The following is a 26,317-nucleotide window of genomic DNA, read 5'->3' on the forward strand; positions in this document are numbered from 1 at the left end:
GCGCGCCTTGGCGCAGGGACCGGCGGCGTCCGGCCCGTGGCGCAGGCGCCGTGTTAGTTAGCGCAGGAGGCGGCGGGGCGTTTCTGTGAGCGCGGCTGCCCCGTTTCGCAGTTGTAGGCTAGGCCTCCTAGACACTGCATTTTTCTGTCCCGTGCAACCGAAGTGGGATGGAGGTCGCCTCATTCGCAGCCGTGATTGAACCGCGATCCTCACCATCAGACTGGTCTCACCAATATCGAGTGCGTTCTGGAACACGTTCTCGAACGCGTCTCGAGTGTGTTCTCGAGCGTGTTCTCGGTCGTGTGCCCTCGTTGGCCGGTGTGATGCCGCTGCTGAGGGGACGCGCCCGCCGTCGCCAGGTGTCGCCGTCGGGCGGCGATTCGCTGCCGCCGGCGCGCCGTCGGCCTGGACTGGCCGCGCGCCGTGCTGACGCTGTGGCCGGTGCGGCGCGCGCCGCTGCTGGAGGCCGAGCCGGCCGACGAGCGCTCGGCGTCGCCGGCCGCCGACTCGTCCTCGTCGTCGCCGTTCGCCGGTCTGAGCGCGGCCGGCGCCGACCGCGAACCGAGCCCGTTCGGCGCCGCCGCGTGTGTACGAGACGGACGCGCACGCGCGCGGCCAGCCCGACCTCGCCTCTGGTCTGGGCTGGTGACGCCGGGGAAAGGGCACTGGGCGCGGGTCAGACGGCAGGCGGTTGGGTTGTGTGTGGGGTCGGACGGGTGAGGCCTCGGCTGGGTGTTGGGTCAGGCGAGTGTCGAGGCTGCTCGATGTTGGCTTTTTTCGTCCAGGTGGACGTGTCTTCGGTGACATTCTGATCATGCCAAGCCCGTATAAATGCGTCAGGCGCTTGGTTCTGGCTCTCCTGTCAGTCACTGCCGCTCCAGAGGTTGAGGAGCTGGTGATTCCGTACTGCTGACAGACGCATGACCTGAATTTGCGAAGAATGAGTAGCTGACGATGCCTGACAGACATTTAACCTTACCTTGCAGAGGGTGAGGAGTTGGTCATCCCAGCCGGTCGGGAAGAGGTGGAGAGGTTCATCGACAGCACGGTCGCCAACTGCCAGATGCTGCTGGAGCTCAGCCTGCCGTTGCTGGAGGCCATCCTGCCCAGCAAGCGCTTCTACGAGCTCATCTACAACAGGTATCCGCTGCGCTGTCGTGACATGAGTCTCAGGCTCAGCGGCCGGCATGGTGTTGGCTACGTATAACTCAAAGTATCATACTCGAGCGCCCACTACATACCTTTGATGTTTGAAGTAATTTAGACGTCTTTTTTACAGAGCGTGTCGGCGAGTTGAGAGATGTTACTAATAATTCAGGTCTTCGATATGCGCCTGTCTCGGGAGGTAGTTGCTCGTAGCTTTTTTTCTTTCGGCGCTGTAATGTTTCTGAAGTTGTCAGTCACGAGACAGAGCTCGAGTGTCATGTCCTTGTGATCGATGGCGCCCTGTCGCGTCTGGCGCGCCCCCGTCGGCCAACCGACGGGGCGGGTCGCGCGGCGGTGCCGGCGCCGGGGTGGCCCGTGACCTGGCGAGCTGACCCGCGTGACCCCGCGCCGTCCCCAGACTGGCCACAGACCTGGCGCTCTGGGAGCCGGCGGCGCCCGGCAGCTGCGCCAGCCCGGAGGCGGCGCACCCCCGCCCGACCCGCTGGCGTTGCTCGCCGACCCGTTCCAGATGTGCAAGTCCGGCACGCAGTACGGTGCGTGGCGCGCGCCGGCGGACGCGCGGCGAGTCGGCCGGCGACGGCGCGCGCGTGGTCGGCGTGCGCAGGGTCGGCAGCGGATGGGACGTGGTGCTGCCGTATGTCGCTCCCCGCGGAGAAGGCCGCCGGGCTCACGGGCACCAAGGGACCCGAGGTGCTCCCCGCGGAGAAGGCCGTCGGGCTCACGGGCACCAAGGCACCCGAGGTGAATGGGGTTTCAGAAGAACGCGGAGGCTGGCGGTTTTTCGATATCGCACCTTTGCACCCCGCTGTTCGTGTCCGCCCGTCGCTGATGCCGGCCGGTTGCCGCCGCGCGCGCTCAGTGGCCGGCCCGTCGGCGTGGCTGACATCACGACGCGCTCCCCTGCGGCCGGCAGACTCGGACTCCGACAGCGACGCCAGCGACACGCTGTACCAGTCTGTGTACGAGCAGCGGCAGCGGCAGCGGCGCCGGCAGCGTAACGAGGACGAGCTGGCGCGCAGCCGCCAGAGCCGCTGCTGCGTGCGGCTCCAGCTGGGTCAGGGCGTGGTCGCCCTGCAGACGCCCTGTGTGGTGAGTGGAGGCCAGGCGGCGACTGTCGGCCGGCGCCGGCTGCGACTCGACTGTGGCGGGCGTGGAGGGGGGAGCGGCGGTGACAGGAACTGGCGCGTCCTATCCGCGATGGCTGTTGGCGAATGATGAAAGGCGAAGGTGGCTTGGGTCGTCGTGGTGGACGTCGTCTGGTCCGTGTTCCGTGTTATGCTGGGTGCTCTGGTGTCATGTCGACCAATTGTCAGATCTCATTGACCTCATTATTTGTTTGGATGAAGATCCTGACTTGTGGCACCAGCTACGGCTGACGTTGATTTCCGTGGCTGCCGAACGCATCCTGGACCTCCGACAGGGCGTGGCCTGTCTTCAGGTCACGACCTGACCTGACCCGATTAAATTTGGTCTGTCTCCGTACGGGCCACCGTCCCCTGCGCACCATGGGCTCCCGCGCCTCCGCTAGGCCGCTGCGGCGAGGCCCAGCTGACGCGATCTGACCTGATCTGAATCTGACCTGACTTGACCTGACTTTATCTGACCTTATCTGACCTGACCCGACGTGGCATCACCCAACCTATCCCCCAGGCCGAGGAGGGCGCGCGGTGCCCGACCACCACGGCGAAGTCCAGCTGGCAGTGGACTCTGGCTCTCTGTTCGTCGTCTCCGGCTACGGCGGCATGTACGGCCACGGCTTCGTCTGCCTCTCCGCTCATCGTGCCAGCCTGTACCACAAAGGCAAGCGGCGGGTAACGGGCCGACAGCAGACACGCCGCGCACAGTGGCGGGGGAGAATCCCCAGACTAGCCGCAACACCTCACGCAAGGACTATGGAGCTTACCGCAAGGACTCGTCCCTCGCGGACTGCTTCAAATCGTCACGATGATAACGATATGTTTTTGGGGCTTGTGCCACCCACCCTGAGCTTATGCGTTGACCAGCATGTGGTTGACCTGGACAATTGTCTTATCGATCTGATCGACAAAAAGCAGATTATCATATCGCGTTATCAGGCGCCTCACTGTGGACTGGGCAGGCCATCCCAGCGTATATGAGTTGCAGTCGGGCAAACCGACCCCGTCCTTGCAGCCGTGATGGAATGTCGTGGGTCGCTAGCTACCCATATATTGCCGTGTCGTGCCCAGCGGGCTTAAAGCTATGCAATGCCGATCGGCATGCAAAGCGGCTTATTTCAGCACTTGCCATTGATACCGTCAGTGGCCTGAGCCGTTTGTGCCGCCCCCCGCCCCCTCTCACTGCCCCTTCCGTCGGCGCGGCCGGCGTCTCACCGCGCCCGGCCGTCTGCAGGTCAGGTATCGCCCCCCTTTCGCTGGCCCCTCTATGTGTCCCCTCCGTCGGCGCGGCCGGCGTCTCACCGCGCCCGACCGTCTGCAGGTCAGGTACCGCCCCCCTTTCGCTGGCCCCTCTCTGTGCCCCCTCCGTCGGCGCGGCTGGCGTCTCACCCGCGCCCGGCCGTCTGCAGGTCAGGTATCGCCCCCCCCCCCTTTCGCTGGCCCCTCTATCTGTCCCCTCCGTCGGCGCGGCCGGCGTCTCACCGCGCCCGGCCGTCTGCAGGGCAGATGCCGACGCGGTCTACGCCGCTGCTGCCGAGCTTAGACGCCATCCGCCATGCCTGGACCGGCTGGTGGGGCCGTACGAGGCCGAGCCGGCCGGACAGCCGAACGCCGACGACATGCTCTCCGTCGCCGTCAAATACCAGCTGGACGAGCTCAACAACATCAAGGTGGGGCGTTGGCCCGGTAGCGGCCGGCCCGCGCAGTTCTGCTGTAGCGGCTGGAGATCGAGAGCGCAGGCGACACGTGAAGCCTGCCGCGCCTGTCGGCTCGCTCGCGTAACACCCACAGTGACGCGGCCCGTCACGCGTCCCGCCGCCTGTCGTCTCGCTCGCGTAACGCGCACAGGACATGGGTTTTTTTGATCCATCATTACCAAGGCCTGTATTATAAGCTCCGGCGGAGAAGACCGCAGTTTACAAGATCTGTCTAATGGCGTTGAAAGCCTGGTGCCGGTGCGTATAACCCTCCAGTGGACGGACGGTGTCTGACGGGCCATTGCGGCTGAGGGGGGGGGGGGGAGGGGGAGGACGGTGTCTGGCGGGCCAGTGCGGCTGAGGAGGGGAGAGGGAGGACGGTGTCTTGCGAGCCATTGTGGCTGAGGAGGGGGAGGGGGAGGACGGTGTCTGACGGGCCTGTGCGGCTGAGGAGGGAGAGGGGGAGGACGGTGTCTGGCGAGCCAGGGCGGGTGTGTTGAGGGACGGGGACAGTGTGTGACTGCCCGCGTGCCCGTCAGACGTTCACGGTGGCGGTGGGCGTGGACGGCTGCGCGCTGAGGCCGCGCATGCTGCCGTCGCTGGAGCGGTTCGTGACCCAGCTGCTGGACATGTTCGACGTGGTGGACTTCCCGGTGGCGGGCTACGACATGCCGGCCACCGTCACCCAGCTGCACCTGCTGGTCACCAGGTCGGCGCTCGACTATAGGTGAGTCGGCGCCCGGCTGAGGCGGCCGCCGCTGGCCAGGCCAGGCCAGGCCAGGGCTGTATGCGCGGTCGATCACGGGCCAGTGTGGCGACGGCGGCTGAGACGCGACCCCTGACCCCTGACTGGGCTGCGGCTGGATGCTGGGCAGCAGCCGTTCACCAGGCCAGTGTGTAAGGTCTGGGTGACATCGGGTGCTCACGATGACAAAGACGCGGCCTCACGCGTTACCTAACTATGACGAGGCATGGTGGCTGAGCGCTCGGCCGCCGGGCAGCACGCACGCGGCATTTGCGATCGGCAAGCCATACCGTGATAAGATACATGTGTTTTGCGATGTTTTTGCTGACGAACAATACACAACATAATATAAGAAGCAGATAATTGTTTCGCTGTCATACAGCGCGTCGGCCCGCCGCGGGGACTGCGTTGCGTGCGTTCGTGATGAGCAACGTGTGACTTGTGGGCTGTTGCAGGCCGCTCAATCTGCCGTACCAGTACCTGGTGACTGTGGACAGCTTTATCCTGTCGTCGCACCTGGCGGCGGCTACCAGCACCTCGGTGCTACGCTTCATCCTGGAGGAAGCGGCGCTGCACGTGGCCGACCGAAGCGGCGCGCCGCTGGTGGGCGCGCGCGACTACGTGTGTGTGTTGGAGGCGGGTCTGCTGGAGCTGTCCATCCGCACCAGTGTGGCGCCGGCCGCCGGCCAGCCGCACCTCGACTGGCGCGTCTCAGCAACAACACCATCCACGTGCGCACGTGCGCTGACTCCCTGCGCGCTCTGGTGGAGCTGGTGACGTACCTGGCCGGGGACGGCGACCGGGGCGAGCCGGCGCCTGCACCGACTACGCCGCCGCCGCCTGCGCGCGCCGGTGTCCGGCAGGCGGGCGCCGACCAGGCCGGCCTGGTCGACCTCATGGAGGACGCCATGCAGGAGGCCAGCCCGCCGAGGCCGGGTCAGTGGACGCCGGGCTGCGGCGGCCCGGCGGCGGCCGCGGCCAGGCGCTGTTGTGTGAGGTACCGGCGGCGGCGGAGCATCCAGACCGCTCGGATACCACCGCCGTGAATCTCTGGGCGGCCTCAAGGCGGGCGTGGAGGATTTGCGGGCTTGTTCCAGTTTGTAGCGTGTATTGGGTGTGCTGTTTTGACTTGGGCATTGGGATGGCTTGGACAATCATCAGACACGCGTTCGAATGTGGTAGCTCCAGCCTATCTGGTCTTCAGCATAGTGAATTAAGTTGGCGCGACTTAACCAAGGTGGGGTTTAAAGCGCATGGTGTTTTTGCGATTCCGGATCACTTACACCGGTGTTATTTGCTTCTAGCTCCTGCACAGGTGAACCAGGGTCCAGTGGAGGTGTTCTTCTTCCCGAATGAGCCACATGTGGCGGCGCCCCCACCTCCTCCGCAGCTGGCCACGGAGGCTGTGCCGTCCAACACGGTAACTCTCGGCACGCGCCGGACGCCAGCGAAACGGTCAGCTGTGCTGTGTGGCATTAAGCGCGACATGCGCTGCTCGGATCTCTCCCGCCAAGTAGGCGTGGCTCACTTCCGAGGCGCACGACATGACGCGGCGGGATTTTCGACGCCAGCACGCTCAGATACCGCTTATCATTGAATGTCGAAGCAGTGGTTTGAACGTTGAACGTTTGGACGTTGAATTGAAGCATCGTCCCAAAGGAGTGCATTCCATGAGCCGGCCACAGATCTGGCCGAGGCGCGGCTCCCGTTGTAGCGCCGTGCGCCGGCGGGGGGAGCGGTGTTTGTCAGTGGGCCGGCCCGCTCCGTCAGGTGATGGCGACCATGGCCGAGGCGCTGGCCGACATCGACGACGAGTTCGACGACGCCGACAGGGCTTCTTCGTGCTCGACGACGACCCGGGTTCTGGCATACGGGTCAGTGGCCGTGTTGCGGGGGACGGTGGCCATCGCGGCCTTGCCCTGAGAACGGCGGTGCTCTCCGTGATCCTGCGCGCGCCTGGAGGAGTCTCGCGGTGTGAACGGTTGTGAAGCCAGCTGGCTCTTGACGTCCTGCTCTGGTGTGCCGCGGATATCCGCTGTTGCGTCACTGGTGGCGGGCTTCTGGTCAGTAGATCTCAGAGCTACGCACCACACTGGCTGTGTGTAGCAGCCTGTAGCCACGGGTATGTGTGCTCCGTCTCCCCGCTCCCAGTCGTCTGGTGTGCCTCGGCTGGTCCGTCGGTCTGACCCCCCCCCCCTTCCCTCGTTCCGGCAGTCGCGCTCCGGTGAGCCGCAGGTGCGCGTGCTCACATCTGAGCCGATCCGCGTGATCGATGACTTCCTGCCGGCGCCGTGCCGGGCGGACGACGTGCTGCGGCCGCCGACGCACTTTCCTGCCGCGGCGGCGCTACACACTGCAGCAGATGTCCGTGTTCTGGAGCCTGTACGGCGGCCACGACCTGGCCAGCAGCGGCGCGCCCCCGCCGACGCGCAAGGTGAGGCGACGCCGCGCCCCCGTGACTTGCGATGTTCGACGCGTCGTATGACCCCGACCGTTGTCGTTTTCGGCGTCATTATGGGGAGTGTCGGTGGCGAGCCGGCGGCCGAGGAGCGTCTGAGCCGGGCCAGCGATGCGGGCCGCTCATCGCCGGGTCATCCGCGCGGGGAGCAGCCGCCTCACGCTGTTACATTGTCTGGAGGAGCGTCGGAGCCGGGTCATCCGCGCGGGGAGCAGCTGCCTCACGCTGTTACATTGTCGGGGGGAGAGTCTGAGCCGGGCCATCCGCGCGGGGAGCAGCCGCTCACGCTGTTACGTTGTCTGGAGGAGCGCAGGAGCTGGGATGAGCCATACAGTGATCGCGGGGATGGATGTCAACCGCTGAACTTACAATGACCGGAGCAACAGCGGCGGCGTGGTGTTTCCATCCTCACGTGGTGTACGCGCTTCGGCTCCAGCACGACACCTGCCGGGTGGCCTTGACACCACTGAGTGGCCCAGTCACACACACCCGCACACGCGCGCGGTGGCGAGCAGTGTGTTACAGTCACCGCCGTCGCCGTTTGTGGGCGGCGGTGGTGCGCCAAGCCGGCGGCCGTGTGTGGGCAGCGCCGGCTGACGCTAGCGCTGCCGCGCCGGCAGGTACGGATCGAGTCGCCGGCCGCCCACACCACCGGGCAGCCCGCGGGCCCGGCTGGGCCAGGCGGCTCCCTCGCCCTGCTTCAGGCGGCCTTCAGCAAACACGGCGCACAGCAGGTGCGGTTCGCAGCTGGCGGCGGCGGCGGCTCGCTGCTCCCTGGGGGAGGGGACGGGCAGCTTGTCCTGATGACGGTCTTCACCATTGGATGAGGCGGTCTTGCTGTACTGACAGTCATGGGAATGGCGAGAAAACGTTGCTTTTTGCATCCACCAATTGAATGTATAATGCCGCTGGTAATCGTCCTTTTTCTTGGATAAGTCTGGGTGTGCGATTCGCCAAGTCATCTCCACTTGTTGTCGGGGGTGATAAGCTGTGGTCTCTTAATCGTTGTTTCTGTGGTGGCGTTGTAAGGCGCGTGGTATGTGTAGAACAAAACCGAACTGCGTACTGGGTTTGGGTCTAACACGGATGGTCTGCAGTAGATACGCACGTGTTACGTCTTGCCACCCGTCCAAGAATGCGTCCTCTCTCACCGCACGGTGCCTTTCATGTGCTCGATAGCAGAATGTGAGCTGAGGTGCACTGGTCCGTCTCAACGGACACTGTTAGAGTTTCAGCGACCCGTTTGTTTCGGACGGTTTCGGTGTAGATCACGCGGCCCGTCTGCCGTTGCGCATGCGTTTCCCCGTCCCCGGTCCCCCTGGCGCACGTCTGTGATCTCGTGGCTGGCTCGGCCCGCTCGGCGGCCGGCAGCTGGCGGCGCGCGCGGCGCGGCTGACGGCGTGTTCGGCTGTTGCAGCTGTTTCCCCGGCAGGTGCGGTTCGGCACGCTCGCTTCGCCGAGGACGAGGCGCCAGCGCTGACCGCGGCGGCCGCCGCCCCGCCGAGGCGGCCCCGGCCGACACGCCGACACCATGATGCAGCTGCGGCTCAGCAAGGTAGCGCCGCCGGCCGGGCTCCGGCGGCGGCGCGGGGCACGTTGTGTTGATGACACGGCGGGGGCCGGCGGGGAGGACGCCTGCGGTCGGAGGCAGTGGGAACCGAGCAGGCCGGGGACGCGCGCCGCTCTGCCCTCTGGCGGGATCGAGTCTTGCGACGTAAAGACACGGGCTGTGCGGAGGGGAGGGGTAGGGAGGGGGGGGGCGGATGGAGCTGTGACGCTCGTGGGTGACCGCGGCGAGGCGAGAAGACGCGCGGAGCGGGGCCGCCGGTGCCGGTGTGACGCGCCGCTGCCGCCGGCCGACAGGCGCGCTGTCAGCTGGAGGGTATACCCCGAGGACACGGAGGAGGCGCGCCGGCTCGTGCTGGTCGCCAACGACGTGGAGGTGCTGGACCGCATCACCTCGTCCGACATGAACAAGTTCCTGTACCAGTATTCGTCCGAGAGCTGCCCGCGCCAGCTCACTCCAACATGGTGAGGCCGCCCGCCACCGCCCTCACGTCATGTCATGTCATTGGGACTTAACGACCTTACCGTCCTCGGCTCCGGCCGCGGCAGCCGTCAAGGCGTCAGTCTGCGCTGTGTCGAGGCCCTGGGTATCGGCGGTTGCCTGCGTATTCTAAGGCGAGCGCGCTGCCTGGCTGGCTGCTTGGCTGCGGGGCTGCGTCCATATAGTCAGTTGCCAGGTCCTGAAAGGGGCCTGTGATGTTTGGGTTGTACCTGCGGGGGCGTGGCCACGCTCGCGGCTGGCGGCGCCCGGCCGACTGGGGCGGGATGGGGTCTGACCGCCGGCGGCGCCCGGCCGACTAACGCGGGATGAGGTCTGACCGCCGGCGGCGCCCGGCCGACTGGCGCGGGGTCGGGTCTGACCGCCGGCGGCGCCCGGCCGACTAGCGCGGGGTCGGGTCTGACCGCCGGCGCGCCCGGCCGACTAGCGCGGGATGGGGTCTGACCGCCGGCGGCGCCCCGGCCGACTGGGGCGGGATGAGGTCTGACCGCCGGCGCTTCCGCCAGGTGCTGCTGAAGGGCCCTGTGCCGCCGGCCGGACCCGGCCGTGGCCACCGAGGAGTGCGACGTGCGCCTCTCGCTCTGTCCAATCCGGCTCAAACGTCGACCAGGACGCGCTGTTCTTCCTGCGCGACTTCTTCCGGGCCGTGGCCGGCGAGCCGGGTGCGTGGCCGGGCCGCGTGATCAGACGGGGGCTGCGTTGGCCTCTCACGGGGTCAGGTGACCTGAGAGGAGAGTGTGGGGAGGGAGGGGGTGGGGCTGCCGTGCGCCTCTGTGATTCTGGTATGTTTGTGCGGGCATTTCCGCGCGTCAGCTGTGTGCCGCGGTGTGAGGCGTGTGCGGTGGTGGGCCGTGGTGTGAGCTGACGCCCGCGGAAGCCGTCAGCCGGCCCGTGGTCCCTTGCTGCGGGATAGCGCTCATCGGCCCGCCAGCCTGCCGCCGCCTACTCGTGGCGGTCGGCCACCCACCTGGCTTGCTCTGTCGTCCTGATGCCTTGCTAGCAGCATTGGGGGATAGTGTGCGGCTTTGGTATGTTCAGAGGACAGCAGTGTCGTGAAGGCTCATGCATTTCTTGAGCCTGAATGTCTAATTGAAGATTGTATTGCAAGGCTATCAGTATCACTTAAAACGAGGCGCTTGTTTTCGGAAGGACTGCTCAATGTTAGCACGCACAACGAACCGGGGTCACATGTTCCTTCTGCCCCAAGACGCCATGCTCCTCCATTTGTGCTGATCAGTGATCGTCGGCGACAGAAGCAGGATCCGCCGGCATCATGCCACCGTCTGCAAGCGCGTGCCATGGCGTGGTGTCTGCGGACACCGCACGGCGGCGCCCCTCACCCTGGTAACAGCCGTGTGTGTCTTGTGGCGCAGGCGGCAGCGGCCGGGCCCCTCGCCCGACTCGGACGCGCCCGTGCTCTCCATCACGCAGCAGGACGCGCCGCTCGGTCCCGGCGAGGACGAGCCGGACGAGGACGAGGACGAGGAGGCCGAGCCGGCGGCCGGCGCGGTGCGGCCGGCCGAGCAGCATCCCATCTTCTTCAGGCAGGTGGAGCGGCCGCGCGGCGGCCGGCGGTCGGGCCGCGGCAGTGCGACGCCGTCACCATGGCAACGGGGCGTGCCTGTGTGACGTCACCAGAGCGGCAGCCTCCCGGCCGGTCGACGGGACATCGTGACGAGTCGGATGGGCTCGGCCTGTTTCCGCGGCGCTCGTCACAGGGTTCCGGGACGCCTCAACAGCCTACAATCGTGGGCGCCCGTCCGGTGTCCTGGGGTATGGGGAAAGATCGCGGCGCGGTCTGCAGCTCTCGGGCCGCTCGTGCACCACTGTGATGGGCTGATACGATGGGTGACGCCGCAGCGAGACCACTTACCGTCTGATGTTGACCGCCTCGGATCAGACCGTGAACAGCGCTATAAGATAGACTTTATTTGATGTGCTTATCGGAAAGAGCATGATTAGATTGCGTGCGCTGGACGCGGTCATGATATTGACTTGAAGTGCTGAAAGCGTCAATTCTGTCAAAGAAAATGTTTCGATCCCTCGCGTCATGCTGCGTAAAATGTTGCATCCAACTAATCACGCGGACTGACGGCATCAGCTGCTGGCTGTCAGGTCGTTGGCCTCCGGTGTCGTCATTCTTGGTCACGTGAAATTCCTTGTTGCGCAACAACATCGAGATGCTCAATAACACCTCAACGAACGTCATCCGAATCGTGAAGCTAGGGCGTTTAAGAGTTGTGTAACGCTGCGAAAGTCTTTTGTAGACTACCACCTGGCGCCAGTACAAAATCCACTACAAATAATAACTAAATTCCCTGAACGACCAAAGAATGAAAGCACACGGTCGTTATGCAGCAGTGTCCGAGTCAGAGTCAAGCGCGGCTCCCTGGCCGGCTGCAGGGCGGCACTTCCACGGAGCTGTGCACAATCCCTCATCATCGTCACCAGCAACGGCGTCCGTGACGCCCGCTACACCGCAGCCCTCCTGTCTCCGCGTGAGCTCGCCCCAGCGGCGTCCGTGACGGCCGCTACACCGCAGCGCTCCCTTCCCCGCGTAAGCTCGCCCCAGCGGCGTCGTGACGGCCGCTACCCCGCAGCCTCCCGTCTCCGCGTGAGCTCGCCCCAGCGGCGTTCGTGGCGGCCGCTACACCGCAGCCCTCCCGTCTCCGCGTGAGCTCGCCCAGCGGCGTTCGTGACGGCCGCACACCGCAGCCTCCCGTCCCGCGTGAGCTCGCCCCAGAACGGCGTCCGTGGCGGCCGCTACACCCCGCAGCCCTCCCGTCTCCGCGTGAGCTCGCCCCAGCGGCGTCCGTGGCGGCCGCTGCACCGCAGCCCTCCCGTCCCCGCTGAGCCCCAGCGGCGTCCGTGGCGGCCGCTACCCTGCAGCCCTCCCGTCTCCGCGTGAGCTCGCCCCCGGCGTGCGCGCCGCCGGTGCGGCGTACCCCCGGCACGCGCCGGCCGTGACGCGCGCGCCGCGCCTGCCGACAGGACGTTCACGTTCTCGCCGGAGGTGCTGATCCGCATCGACTACCAGGGCAAGCGGGTGGACATCGGCCAGTTTGGGCCGCTGATCGGCCTGCTCATCGGCCTGGGCCAGCTCAACTGCTCCGAGATTCGGCTGAAGCGCATCAGCCACAAGAGCGGGTGAGACGGCCGGCGCGCGGGGCCGGCCTGGGCGGGGCGGGGCAGGCCCCGTGACCGGACAGAGAACGCTGCGTGGTGACGCTCCAGTGTTCTCCGGCGATGATAGCTTGCGCGCGTTTGCTGATGTGTTCTCAAGAGGAGGCCATGATCTGATCAAAGGGGACGGCGTCCTGCTTCGATTGACGGGTGAACTTTGTCTTCCCTGCTTACACGCCGCCATCTTTGCTATCGAATCACTGACTGTGGAAGCTGGTAACTGCTCCATGAGAGCCTGTCCGGACTGGAATTTTCAGTACAGCCCCTGATTCAGTACAGTCAGAGCCTGTGACTGCGTGACCCAGGCTTTGGCCCAGAATATAGCCGGGACAGATTTTTGCGCGTGCCACCGATCCGCATTGCCCGATTCGTGACCAGGGAGCCCTCGCTTGCCTGCCGTGGGTAATACTGCTCCCACACAGTACTGAACCATCTTTCGTGGCAGCCGCCCTCGATGTCATCTCCAGATGCCGAGTTACTGTTCTGCGTGCGGCAGCCGAGCCGGGGGCAGTGCTGACCGTACCCCGTCTCCGCAGTTTGCTGGGCCTAGATCGGCTGGTGCACTTCGCGCTGAACGAGTGGCTCACCGACATCCGTAGCAACCAGCTGCCGAGCCTGCTGGGCGGCATCGGACCGCTCCACTCGTTCGTCCAGCTGTGTGAGTGGCTGTGGGGACGCCGCCGGCTGCCAGCCCGCCAGCCGCCAGCGCCGCCGGCTGCCAGGCCGTCAGCCGAGCTGTGCCCCAGCCGCCAGGCGCCGCGGCTGCCAGCCCGCAGCCGGGCTGTGCCCAGTCGCCAGGCTCTGCCGGCTGCCAGCCCGCCAGGCACCTAGTCGTTTTCAGTGCTGTTCCGGCTCGTAGCCAGAATTTTCTACAGAGGTATAGTAGATATCGAGTTTTCTAAAAATGCCTGCGATTTTAGTTCGAATTCCTGCGAAATCACCCAGTTTCTAATTTCAACCTTTTGACTCAGGGGAGGGGGGGGGGGGGGGAGGGGTATTGGTATTGCCTTTATGTCTTTCTCCCTAGGCTACGTCCTTGGTGTTGTTGATATCCCTGATTTGCCCAAGCCATGGCCTGGCGGGTGCGAGGCAGGGTTCGTTCTGTCACCGTTGCCGCTGGCGCAGGCTGTACTGCCCATCAGCGCACGTGCCACGGCGGCCACGTGGCGCGGCTCGTACCGCCGCGCTCCAGGGTCATGCGTGCACTCGTACCTGTCGCGACGGTCACCGGGACCGCCGCGAAACGCTAGCGGTTTGCGGTCGCTTTCCCGTCGCCGTCCGTGTCGTCCTGGCATTGTTTCTCAAGAGGCGTTCGTAGCCTGTCCTGCCTCTTGAGCTCGTTCGTCACCTGTCTTCGGGTCGTCGGTGGTGTACGTGGCATGCGTGTCGTGTCGTTGCCACTCGAGCCTCGCTGCTCGGCCGGCCGGGCCGGGGGCGGGCGTGGCGGATGGCGCGCGGCGGCCGTGGCTGACGCTCTCCTCCCGCCGCCCCGCCCCCAGTCCAGGGCATCCGCGACCTGCTCTGGCTTCCGATCGAGCAGTACCAGAACGGCAGGATCGTCAAGGGTCTGCAGCGTGGCGCCAACAGCTTCTCCACCTCCACCGCCATGGCCTTCCTGGAGCTCACCAACCGGCTGGTCGGCTACATCCAGGTCGGTCGGCGGCGGCGACGGCGGGCGGGCCAGCGTTATACTGGGCGGCTGGCCGGCAGCCGGATCCGGATTTAAGAGAACAACGCGCCACGCTTCGTCGTGCAACCGTTCATGACGCGCCAGGGACTGCAGAGATCATTTTAGCTCTCGGGCCATAGTTCAACTGGAGTTCGAACCCGGGCCCCACGCGGGGACCGAAGCCACCTGGTTTGCGTTGCACATGAGCGAATGTCAGCCGTTGGTGTACGCGTGTGCACGGACGGTGAGGAGGGCCGCCTCAGTGACGGCACCGTAGGTTGGGCGCGTGGCGGAGTGACGGCTCCAGCTGTGACTCTGACCCCCTGCCCGGCGCCTTCCTCTGGGGCTGCGCTGACACGTGCGGCGGCCGGCAGGGCGCCTCCGAGTTCGCGTACGACATGATGTCGCCCGGCCCGTCGGTGCGACAGAAGCGCAAACAGAAGCGGAGCCGGCGGCGCACCTCGAACCTGCCGCAGGACCTGCGTGAGGGTGTTACCCAACGCTTACGAGCTGGTCAAGGAGGTGAGCCCCCCGCCCCCCGCCCTCAGCGAGAGCCGCTCAAACGGGGAGGACACTGACCACTGCGGGGCCGGGGTGGCTATATGTGTGTGGTGTGTGTGTGTGTGTGTGCGTGTTTGTGTGTGAGCGTGCTTGCGTGTGCGCGGTTTGTGTGTGTTGGTGCGATGCGCGTGGTGATGTCCTTTTTGAAATGTCAACGACGTTTGGTTTCCGTAGATGAAAACTCAGCCTAGGGGTCCGCGTCGTTTGGCTGTTGTCCCATGACTTCATTAGTAAGCGGTGTGCTCCTGCCGGACTACGGCTGCTGCCGCGGTCTGGAACACCGGTGACCACTGTGTTCGCGTCGTCACTCGTCTGAGCTTTCCTCGCCGCGCGCGTGTGACCGGTACCCCGCCGGCCGGCAGGGCCTGGGCGAGACGGCGCAGACGCTGGCGCGCGTGGGCGGCCGAGGAGCACGACCAGAAGGGCGTGTCGGGCGCCGTGGGTGGCGTTCTGCGCCAGATCCCGCCCACTGTCGTCAAGCCCCTCCTGGCTGGTCTCCGAGGCGACCAGCAACGTGCTGGGCGGCATGCGCAATCAGCTGGCGCCTGACGCGCGGCGCGAGGCGATTGACAAGTGGAAGGCGGCCGAGTGAGCAGCACCGCGGCCGACACGAGCGCCGAGTCGGGCGAGAGCTCAGCTGGCGGGGTGGTGCGCCAGTGCGAAGAGCGCGGGCTTGGAGGCAGGCGGAGGACGGACAAGTGAGGGCTGTGTTTACGAGCCGTTCCCGGCGTGAGCTTTACGGACCGGCGAAGATTGCTAGGTGACGGTTTGGTTCGGCCAGCGAGTGAGGCGGTGACAGTCGTGAGGCTGACGGTCGGGTGTGCGGGTCGTCGCTGGTGTGAGTTTTACAGTGTCTTGGAAGGCCTGCCGACGCGGCAGCGGTGCGGTCGGTCGGCGCCGGGCCGAGAGTGGGGGACGCGCGCGCGCGCTGTCTGACGCGGAGCAGCAACCGGCGGGTGGGAGCCGCGCTGGGCGAAGGCCGGTGGAGGACAGCCGAGGCGGTCCGGCCGGCGCGCCGCCCAGCGCCAGTCTCGTACCGCACAGACAGGCGCGGGCCCCACCGCAGGCGGCAGTGTGGCTTTTCTCGCGACGTGGTCCGCTTCGGCCGGACTTAGCCGGCCAGGCTTGCAAACCGTGTCTTTCTTACAATGGTGTTCGACGATTCGTTGCTGGCGTGTGATATGTTTGTAGACGGCGGGCGTAGCATTCCGTAGGTTTTGTATGGGTGCTGCCGGCGGTGACGGCCGCGAGGCTTGCTTGTATTACCTGGGGCGTCGAGGGCGGTGCCGGGTTTGCCGTGTCCTGCTCGCTTCGGCGCCCTGAGACGGCCTTTCCGGCTGACCTCGCGCCGGTCGGCCGGCTCGGCCCCGCGGCCGAGACCACGCCGGCCCGGCCGCCGATCGAGACAGCACGAGCTCTGGCAGTTGTCCGTAACCACGCATGGTGCCCTGGACGCGCACGCGCACCGGCTTGTGTACCGCAGACTGGGTGGCGCGGCCCGCGAGCCGTCGCGCCTTGTATCCGTCTGTGTGGGGTGTGCGGGCGCCGAGGTAACGCTGGGCCGGCGCGGCGGCGTCACCTCTCGCCTGCCGCCGGACGCTCTGGTCGGCCGGACGGCCAGCAGGCGGCATCAGTGGCGACAGTCGGGTACGTGGAGTGGGGCGGAAGCATGATAATGTGACGCACATACGCAAATACATTTGTATCATTCTTTCGGCTGTATTTGTTGAGCCGGCCCAGTTCCGGCGCGTTTCCTCTCGCACCGAGGGATGAGCCGAACAGCACCGCACCACAAACTCCCCATATTTGCACGCCTGCGACCGCAAGTGACAACCCGCAAACAAGAAAGCAGCAGCTTGACAAAACAGAGACGATCGTGACGGCTCCCAGGAAGGTTCCCGTTAAAGCAAAACAAACGACCGCTATCACGCGCTCCCCAATCTGCTCTCGCCCGCTAGCCAGCGGGCACCGCTTTGCGTGTAAGTCGGCGGGTGCTCGCGACAGTGGCATGCTGCGCACACGCCGGCACGCGGCAGAAGGACGGACGCATAGTCCGGTGCCGGACTCCACACAGCCCAAACCCGGACGGACTCGGACGACCTCCCGCACCGCCTCCCGCTACTCGATTAGCTTCTTCGCCTTGAAGTAGCGGCGCAGGTACAACACTTGCCACGTGGCTAGGCCGAGCAGACAGCACAGCCCGAACAGGCTGAAGTACATCACCCGCGAGCTGGTCGACTCTGCGAACGAGAGGTGCCCTAGTAAGCTCGTCACTTGAAATGCTCGACTCGCCGTAGTCGAAGCCGATCAGCTGGGGTCTAACCACATGTAATCTCTGTTCCAACTGATGCTGGCAGGTGCACCTGGCGACAGAGGGAGGACCGTCCTCTGTCTTCCGTCCTCCGTCCTCCCCCGGACCGTGCTCGCGCGACCGCTGGCAAGACCCGCAGCTCACCGTTTGTGTCGCGCATCTGCTCCTCGCGCTCTCGCATATAGGCGAAGTCCTGCACGATGGCCTCTGACAGGTCCTCCAGCTTCTTGAGCTGCATCTCCAGCGGCTTCAGCTTAGCCGCGTCGGCCAGCTGCCGCGGTCAGGTCAGGTTAGGTCAGATGTGAGGCGTCTGACGACGATTCGCACCGAGATCTGGTCGGGCCAGCGGCAGTGGGAGCGCGACCACCGCTAGCAAAGAGGCACCGAAAGATCGCGTAAGCAAAGGCAACTCAGCAGAGTAGCATTTGTCACACATGCACATATGATTTCCAAGATTGAGGGAGCTCATAAGGTCATTGTTCATTAGAACGCCCCAAAAAAATCTTCAGAGAAACAGAAAAACTGTCTGAATTATCCCTTTTCAAGGATTTTCAAGTGCAGATAAGCAAACCAAAAGCAAAACAACAACTTTCATGTTGCCTTAAAGCCAAAAATTCGAACAAATATCTTAGGGATCTTACCTAAAATACTGAGTGATTATGAGACTGAAATACTTATCCATGGAAACTCTATCAAGTTTAAATCCATAACTTACCCCCTCATAGCTCTTTGCTTCCACACCATGCTTGGTTGTAAGAGTGATGTCATGAACCAGACCTGACTGTCCTGCAATTGGAACACATCACATCCTGATAACAAAATTATCGTTTCTGTGAGCCTATGATGCATCTCTGATGATGAGATCCTATGGCTTTCACAAAAGCAGTGTTTCAAATCATAATGCAGATCTTGCAAGTAAGTACCAAGAAAGACCAACTCCCCAGCCAAGAGCTTTGAAAAGTACTTAAAAAATTACAACACATGGATAAATCCAGCCATACTGTACCTAAGTACCTAAACACCATCCATTGCTATCCTTGATATAATAAGAAAAGTTTTTGCATGCTTAGATGTCAAAACAGTTTACCAAATTTTCCTTAATGACCCAAATGAATGCTGACACCGCATACAAATAATACAAATCAACATAAAAGAAACTTATCTATTTGATGTAATACAATATAGATCATAGTGAATGCAAATGCAGCATGGTTTTCATAAATATGGTTACATACCTGCTTGCACACTTGAAACAAAGCAGATTTCAAACTTTGTGTCTTTATCTGTGGTGAAGGCAAACTTCCCATGCCCCTTGGCCTCTTGCCGATTGGCCAACACATGGCTATCTTGATCAATCACCTGAAAGCATACCATATCATGTCAAATAACTAAAAAAGCCTTGATAAGCCTGAGTAAATGGCAGGTACCTTTAACCAACAGACCACATGGTTACATCCCTCTCCTGGGCCAGGGCTCCAAAACCTGGCCTGCAGGAAAAGGCTAGCCTGCCCCATGGCCAGGGTAGTAAGCTACTGCCTGCCATCTGCATCTCAATGCCACATTTTCCCCCATGTCCTAGTTTGGCTGTTTGACTATTTTTAAAAACATCATTCAGTGATTATCTTTGGTTGGCACCAATATTCCTTTAGAATTACACACATTGCAAGCATCTGCTTATTAATATACAGATAATTAGCAGCAAAAGTTCACATCAGCAGATGTGGGGAATGGGGAAACAGATGTCAGGGATTTGAGCTCTGTCACAAAAAACATAGCTTGGATCTTTTGGCTTAATTATCATGCTATTAGCACAATAGCTACCTAATCCAACCAGATCAGATGAAGCATCAGATCTATCCCAAGCAGTGCGCTGGAGCAACCATCAAATTTGGATAAAAAAGATTGCATATACATAAACAATGAAAATATGATGTTTTATCCACTATGTTCTGCATGGGAATAGTGGACTGCTTAAGTGCCTTTTTTTCTTAAAAAATGGCACAATTGAAATTGTGTTCCACTCACTACATGTAGGACATTGTGACATATACAGCCTTCTCCCACTATTGTACCTAAAAGTCACCATACGATACCACTTTTCTTCAAAAAGGTCTCATGTACACAGTTCCTAAAATCTGAAGATGGTGATTACTGTTCATTGTCTAAATTAGTAGGCCAGTTATGAGTATGCTGTGCATGCTGAAATATATCAATGAAATACTTTAAACAACAAAAATAAATAACTCAGATCACTTAAGACCAGCCCCACCCATTACTAATTATGATAATTTGGACTACTTCATCAGTCATTACTAATTATAATAATATACATTATATATACATATAATATACATCATACTATATATATATATATATATATATATATATATATATATATATATATATATATATATATATATATATATATATATATATATCAATGATAATAAAAAAATGGCATGCAGAAGAACACGCCATCTGCATGAACTTAACCATATGTTTTGACTGATCTGTCCAGCAGATGAGCATGCTTCCACATATGAGCATTCTAAAATGAAGCAAGCATGAAAATTTGTACTGCATGCAGCCAGCCCTTGCTTACCTGAAAATGTACCACCTGGTTTGGGACTTCGGAAACCTCATATTCCCCAGTAACGAGCGTTTTGGCATGCACATTTTCAGCAAGGCACTTATGATTGTTGGGATGCAGTTGGAACATTAAGCCTTCGACGCACAGAAGTCTCCCCAACAGCAATAAAAGAGCTTGCTTAAGGGCAGATGTGCTCATAATTATAGCAAATAGGCACAACTGGTCGAATTTGGGCCTAACCAACGGCACCTCTCCAACAAGCTCGTTTTAAAGGAATACTACTGGATCACACTCCGTACCGTCCGTATGTGTCGAGCATGCGCCAAATTATAAGGTATTTAGTTGCACCATATTCAACGTCTTACGAATATTTTTTTCACAGTCCTTTATCTCCTCACCAATACCAGCAAAAGTTTGTTTTTTTGCGAGGGGAATGATGGCCGATAAACAGGCAATCTGAACGGATCTGATCTGCAATTTGGATTTTACGATAAGAGAGCATATCATTGAATTTGAAAAGTCCAGTCCGAGGTGAGCGGCAGATGAGTAGCTTCTCGACGTCATACCTTACCTTACCTTACCTTATGGTGATCGGGAATTGTAAAAGGCCACTAGGCCTGTAGGTCCCGGTCTCGTCAGGCTCCCGGTCCGGTAACCAAACAGTCTCAAATTATGGGAAGATTCAGTGTGGGACGTCGTACATGAGGTCAGCCCAGTGCGTATCAAGCCTAGCCTTGAACTGTTCAGTTGAGGTCGACGACACGACCGGGTGTGGAAGAGCGTTCCAGTCGTTGACAACCCGCGTGCTGAATGAGTTGCGACGGACGAGAGTCCTAGCTCGAGGTTTTCTGAGCTTCCATTGGTGTCCTCTCGCTACCTCCGAGTTGTGCCTTGTCAGGAACTCCTCCTCCGATAGCGACATGCCTCCGTGAAATAGCTGGTACACTGTTACCATGCCTCCCCTGCGACGACGATAGTACAGTGAGGGCAGCTGAAGGAGTCTAAGCCTCTCAGGGTATGGCTGGCGCCTCACTTCATAGACAAGCCGGGTAGCTCGTCGCTGAACTCGTTCCAGCCGTTTCTGGTCCAGTTTGCCGAACGGGCCCCAGATAACGTTGCCATACTCTAAGTACGGACGTACTAAGATATTAAAAAGGAATGGCAACGTGCGAGCATCGATATTGGCAAAAGACCGCCTCACGACCACCAGCATCTGGTTGGCCTTGGAGGTCGCTTCCGCCGTCTGCACGTGGAACTGGAGCCGGTAATCCATGAAGATCCCGAGGTCCTTCTCGGTGGACTCGACCGCGATTTCGGCACCGTCCAAGAAGTACGTCAGCCTCGGGTTGCAGTTCCCGATGTGCATTATTTTGCACTTTGCTGCACTAAATGGGAGCAGCCACTCCTTTGACCACTTGGCTAGGGCGTCGAGGTCAGCCTGCAGAGGTGAGTGAGTCAGGGGTCTCGGGACACGACAGTAGACCTTGGTGTCATTCGTAAACATCTTGACCACGCTTCGCACTTGCTCTGGCAGATCGTTCACGAAAATAATGAACAGCGTTGGTCCAAGTACTGACCCTTGCGGGATGCCGCTGACGACGTCGGTCCAGTCCGACTTCGATCCCTGGACCCGCACTCTCTGCATCCGATAAGTAAGAAAAGCCCTGATCCAGCGTAGCAAATTACCTCTCACGCTGTAAGCATGACGCTTGGAGAGCAGACGGTTATGGGGAACAGAATCAAAGGCTTTGCTGAAGTTCAGATACGCCACATCCACCGGCTCTCCATCCTCCACCGCGGCGCTCCAATCCTCCATGACCTCCAACAGCTGAGTGGTACAGGACCGCTTAGGGAGAAACCCATGCTGGGCCGCATGAAGAAGTCCAGACTCTGAGAAGTGATTAAGTAGGGCATCAAGGAAGAAAGTTTCAAGTATCTTGGAGGGAATAGCAGTAAGGCTCACTGGGCGGTAGCTCGCTGGAGATTGTCGGTTACCCTTCCTGAAAATCGGGACCACCTCGCCAAGCTTCCACTCCAGAGGGAGCCTTCCGGATGCCAAAGATTTCCGGTAAAGCATGCTGAGGGGTGCTGCTAGGACGTTTGCGGACTCGCAAAGAAGCCTTGGATGGAGATCGTCTGGCCCAGGGGCGCTCGAGGACTTCAGAGCGGCCAGTTTCTTTGCCACTGCCTTCGTAGAGATGGCCACGTCATCCAGCAACGGTCCAGTAAAGTTACACGGTAACACAGGCATGGCATTAGTCCCTTCGTCCGTGAAAACGCTGGCGAAGAATTTACAGAGGACGTTTGCCTTCCCTTCGCTACTGCTGGTCAACACTCCATCATCGTCAAGAAGGTCTTCTACCCTGCATCTTGTACGTAGTCTAGAGTTGGCGTACCTCCAAAAGGCCATGGGGTCTCTTTTGATGTCTGCTAATAATTTAATATCATACTCTTTCCGAAGGTACCTGGTCAACTTCCGCAGGTCATTGCGACAACGCACAAACCTGGCATGGTCTAGGGCGTCTGAGTCCGCGTGTACGTTCGCCATAGTCTTTCCTTAGCCTTCTTTAGTTGCATGGCCCTTGGGTTCATGCATAAGTTCTTCTTAGCTTTAGCCTTTCTCCTGACGGAGCAAACCTCAGTGGCCCTGGCGATTCTTTCCTTGAGGAACTTGTAACCCTCTTCGAGGCTGAGGCTCTCCATCAAGGACCAGTCCATTGACCTGAGGGTGTCAGCCAGATGCTCGTAGTTTGTGTGTGTCAGCTGGCTGGGACGAGGAGTTTGTAGCCCAGAGTAGCAGGCCAAAGTATACCTGACGACCACATGGTCACTGTTACCTAGCCCTGGCAAGTATCTGATTTGGCTCACCATGCCCTCCTCATTTGTGAAAATTAGATCCAGAACACTAGGAGCTTCACCAACCCGGTAGCGTGTTGGCTGCCGGACATGCTGAAACAAGAAACAGCCCTGAATGGTGTCTATCAAAGAGTGGGTTGGGTGACTCTCTAGAGCTGACGACCGCTCTGTTGCCCAGTCGATCTGAGGCAAGTTAAAGTCACCTACAACTATCACGTGAGAGAACTGGGCTCTGCATGCTTTCTGAAGAAGGTCTTCCAGTTGGCCCACACTGTCCTGGATGTTGCCTGATGGACTTCTGTATATGCAGCCAAGTAACAGGGCATCCTTCCCACTCAAGGCCATCTTCAGCCACACTTGCTCCAGAGGACTTGACCCAAATGAGTGCTCAGCTGCGTTTAGTAAGTTGGACACATAGACACATATGCCTCTTCTACCACTAGATCCGAGGTTGGGCTGAGAGAGATTAAAGTTTGTGTACAGGGTGTACCCGGAAATCGATAGGAGAGATGGTGCAATAGGAAGCTTCTGGGCTTTGGGAAGGGCCTCAGTCAACAGCATGATATCTGGCTTATCATCAGAAATGAGCATACATAAATCATCCCTTTTAGTAAGGAACTGGTCAGCACTGGCGTACAATATCTTCAGACCTTGCCTACCCCTGCACTGATGAGCATCATGCAGTCATTGCGGACTGGGGGAACCAGCATCAGCCTGAACTTGAGTATGCTGATATGTGGATCCATCCCCAGTGACTGAGGTCGCTGTTCGGGAATGTACGTGAAGTTAGGGATTTATTTAGCGATTTTTCAGCAACCAGTGTTTTACCTGACACGAAGAAACTTACTTTGAGGCAACCAGTTTCATATAGCAAAAGAAGGCATCATTACTATGAAGAGGCGGATGTCATTTGATCAAAGAGTAAGTAGTGAATAATTAGAACGGGCTGTCAAGCGAAGTTGTAGAAGTCCCTCTCTGGCAATACCTAACATCGTTTGGACAAGTGCTATCGGTCTTGACATTTCATCTACTGATAAATTCAGGCATGTCAGATCGTATGATTATCTTCGAGGATGTACGCAAATCTGAGGTAGGCCAGCCTCGGTGGGCCCTTGTGGCCCTTTGTTGGCCAGATGCCTTTATGTATTTTATGTTTAGTTTCGATTTCAATGAAAACGTGTTTGACGGAAAGTCGTGGCACGAGGTCACCGCATCTGACATCTGTTTTCAATATCACATCTATCATCTTCATGGCCAGATGATGGGAAACTCCATAAACCAAATCCTCAAAATCGCAGTCAGCCTCCATTATCACTTGAAGTCGGGTATTCTGCGGATGTAATGGTCGCATGTCATTAGCATGTCGGACTCCCACTCATGTGGGAGTGGGCACGTTTTCACGGACACGTGGGGGCTCGGGTTCGAGTCCCGATTGCGCCATGGCTCCTGGGCGCTAATGCACTCGATATAGCTCCGTAGAAGAGACGTGACAGCTTGTGTCACGTTCTCTTTTTAATAAAAAAATGAGGTATTGCCGGCCAAAAATTTTCACCTCTCAAGGTCCCCCTTCCAGATCAAGCTCAATAGAAATGACGGGGAACTTAACATATCAGCCTAAGCTTTGCAGGCCGATTTCATGTGAATGAAATCGCCTATTCGATGTGAATCGATGTTCTGTTATGTAGACCACAGGCGGTGACAGGCAATTTAGGTCAGCAGTGGCGACATGGATTTTAAGTTGGGGGAGCAGGATTTTCAATGTCTTTCTGGACAAAATGTGTCTCTCTATGTTACGCACGGCTTTTCTGATTAATACCGCTAGTAAGGTTTTTTTCTTGCTCCACTCTCAGGCAGCATATGCCATACTGGCCACCATTTACGTTACGCGGCGATGATTTTCCGAGTTTTATCGTTAGTCGTCGTTTCCTTCAACTCGATTTTCGCCGTCCGCGTAATTAGAAGTATTGGCTCCTCATTTTTCAGCAAGATCGTCTGAGGAAAGAGAGATAGAGAGAAAGAGAAAGAGAGAGAGAGAGAGAGAGAGAGAGAGAGAGAGAGAGAGAGAGAGGGAAGAGAAGAAAGAGCGAGAGAGAGAGATGATGAGAGAGCGAGAGAGGAGAGAGATGAGAGAGAGAGAGGAGAGAGAGAGAGAGGGTGAGAGAGAGTGGAGAGAGAGAGAGAGGAGAAGCGAGAGAGGAGAGAGAGAGAGAGATGATGAGGAGAGAGAGGACGAGCGATGAGAGAGAGAGGGAGAGAGAGAGAGAGAGGACGAGGAGAGATAGAGAGAGAGGAAAACATCGTGTTAATTAGGGTGGTTAATATACGGAATACCTGGTTTCTTCAAGTATTCCGCATATAACCACTCACCGTCATGCTCGCCCCACGGATTTCTCACAGACACCAAGCAGCAATGACGAGATTTCCAGAGCCCAGCTGGCATAAAAGCGGCAAGCATCTTGACTGACACAATGTAGGTGAAGTTCGTGTATAGTTTTTGAAGTTAGGCACTCGCACGTGAAGTTTCGCAATGCAGTACACAACGCATGATGTTATGTCATGCATATTGCTATGAGCACCTTTCTAGGGATAGCGACTGTGGCTGCGACTAATTAACTTCAAGAAAAAGGCTCCTCGGGAGTAATATGTCTGGAGACAATTATCATATTTGCCGCGATTAATTATGCATGCCACTGTTAACAACGGCTGTTGGCTAGATGGCCCACCGCATTGATCAGCAGGTAATTACCATACAAGTGATTCCCTGTCATAAACTGGCTAGCAGGGGCGACTGCAAACGGTGGCGGAAACATTGGCTCACCGGCATTACATGAACGTCTACGAAACAGATGTTTTCGTGCTAATATGGGAGGCAAAGGTCACTTTTCTGAGATTTTGCGGCTAGCATTCATACATTTATGCTGCCTCAAACATGCTCGTCACCGGTCCTAATAAAGGGAGGCCTTAGGTGTGGTCGTTACACACAGTCTGCGCAGGTTATGTGGGGGCGATCGGACCCCCGCAGTTATGAGCGGAACCTTACAGTCGTACAGCACGCATGCCTCGAAATTTATCCCAGTAAATAGCAGCCACCTGGTGCAAGGCTCACCGCGGCATCACCACCGTAACCCCACCCTCTCTCGTCACAGAATAATGCCGGAATCCCTCGTCGGCACGCCGGAATCCCCGTCGGCCTATTATCCTCAGTCGCCGGAATTCCTCATCGGCTCTGAGGTGCGAACCTTGCCCCCGGAGTCGCTGAGTGATTCTAACAACGGACCGGATTCGCTGCCGCTGCTCAGGATCAGTTATTCGTGGCTATCTTAGCAAACCCCTTTCTGTGGCCGGATGCCAACCCACCAACGGAAAAAAAGTCAACCAAATGTTCCGACAGCCCACCGCCCTGTTCCGACTTCCCACCCTCTGGCAGTTGCAAGAAGGCAGCCGAAAAGCGAGTCTCACGCTCTGCAAATCGCGAATCCATCAACGGTATCCTAGACGTGCTGCTGCTTTTATCACTAGTGGCCATCGACGTACGAAAATGCGTCCCACCTCATCTCTGAGTCGCGGAGAGATCGACCAACATCCAACTCTCTTATTTCTATATGGAATGGGACTTTTAAACCCACGGCTAGACAAGCTGCCTACGTACCGCGAAGGACTTTCTCCATCGCTCCCCGCGAGGAGTCGTAACGCAAAGCATCTGTGACGCATTTAGCCCGTGGCGACCAAAATCCTTTCACCATGCACGCGTGGATATTCATAGTCGGTCCAAGCTGTACGCAGTATATGAGCTACGCAAGATAATTGATTTGACGTATGAACGCAGGCCTGACTACAGCGCGTCCTCTCTCATGGCACACCAATCAGGCCGCACATAGC

General features: G+C 59.2%; 3 protein-coding genes and 2 long non-coding RNA genes across 5 annotated transcripts; 4 read left to right on the forward strand and 1 right to left on the reverse strand.

The window, feature by feature from the left end:
- Positions 1–596: 596 nt before the first annotated feature.
- LOC119093219 (uncharacterized) lies at positions 597–1,626 on the forward strand. Its single transcript, XR_005093618.1, has 3 exons — positions 597–635; positions 987–1,140; positions 1,565–1,626. It is a non-coding gene; the product is annotated as an uncharacterized LOC119093219 (long non-coding RNA).
- Positions 1,627–2,381: 755 nt separating this feature from the next.
- On the forward strand, positions 2,382–5,522 carry LOC119093514 (autophagy-related protein 2 homolog A-like). Its single transcript, XM_037216473.1, has 6 exons — positions 2,382–2,394; positions 2,818–2,978; positions 3,538–3,542; positions 3,805–3,973; positions 4,540–4,727; positions 5,201–5,522. Exons 1-6 carry the CDS (start codon positions 2,382–2,384, stop codon positions 5,520–5,522), a joined length of 858 nt encoding a protein of 285 aa, XP_037072368.1.
- Positions 5,523–5,587: 65 nt separating this feature from the next.
- Positions 5,588–6,580, forward strand: LOC119093218 (uncharacterized). Its single transcript, XR_005093617.1, has 3 exons — positions 5,588–5,681; positions 6,050–6,165; positions 6,516–6,580. It is a non-coding gene; the product is annotated as an uncharacterized LOC119093218 (long non-coding RNA).
- Positions 6,581–7,107: 527 nt separating this feature from the next.
- Positions 7,108–15,589, forward strand: LOC119093515 (autophagy-related protein 2 homolog A-like). Its single transcript, XM_037216474.1, is given in 13 exon segments — positions 7,108–7,179; positions 7,908–7,942; positions 8,621–8,635; positions 9,067–9,234; positions 10,642–10,812; positions 12,260–12,415; positions 12,988–13,109; positions 13,951–14,102; positions 14,495–14,620; positions 14,622–14,642; positions 15,044–15,079; positions 15,081–15,170; positions 15,172–15,589. Coding segments are annotated over 13 exon segments (1,266 nt in total). The 3' UTR covers positions 15,274–15,589.
- A 788-nt stretch (positions 15,590–16,377) lies between these two features.
- On the reverse strand, positions 16,378–19,853 carry LOC119093511 (transmembrane emp24 domain-containing protein bai-like). The gene is made up of 5 exons (XM_037216470.1): positions 19,595–19,853; positions 18,228–18,351; positions 17,708–17,778; positions 17,137–17,263; positions 16,378–16,921 (listed from the first exon to the last, which is right to left on the reverse strand). Exons 1-5 carry the CDS (start codon positions 19,778–19,780, stop codon positions 16,800–16,802), a joined length of 630 nt encoding a protein of 209 aa, XP_037072365.1. The 5' UTR covers positions 19,781–19,853; the 3' UTR covers positions 16,378–16,799.
- Positions 19,854–26,317: the final 6,464 nt, after the last annotated feature.

The sequence above is a fragment of the Pollicipes pollicipes genome, unplaced genomic scaffold (genome assembly GCF_011947565.3).
Source record: "Pollicipes pollicipes isolate AB1234 unplaced genomic scaffold, Ppol_2.1 Scaffold_4002;HRSCAF=4701_pilon_pilon_pilon, whole genome shotgun sequence".
Classification (NCBI taxonomy): Eukaryota; Metazoa; Arthropoda; class Thecostraca; order Pollicipedomorpha; family Pollicipedidae; genus Pollicipes; species Pollicipes pollicipes.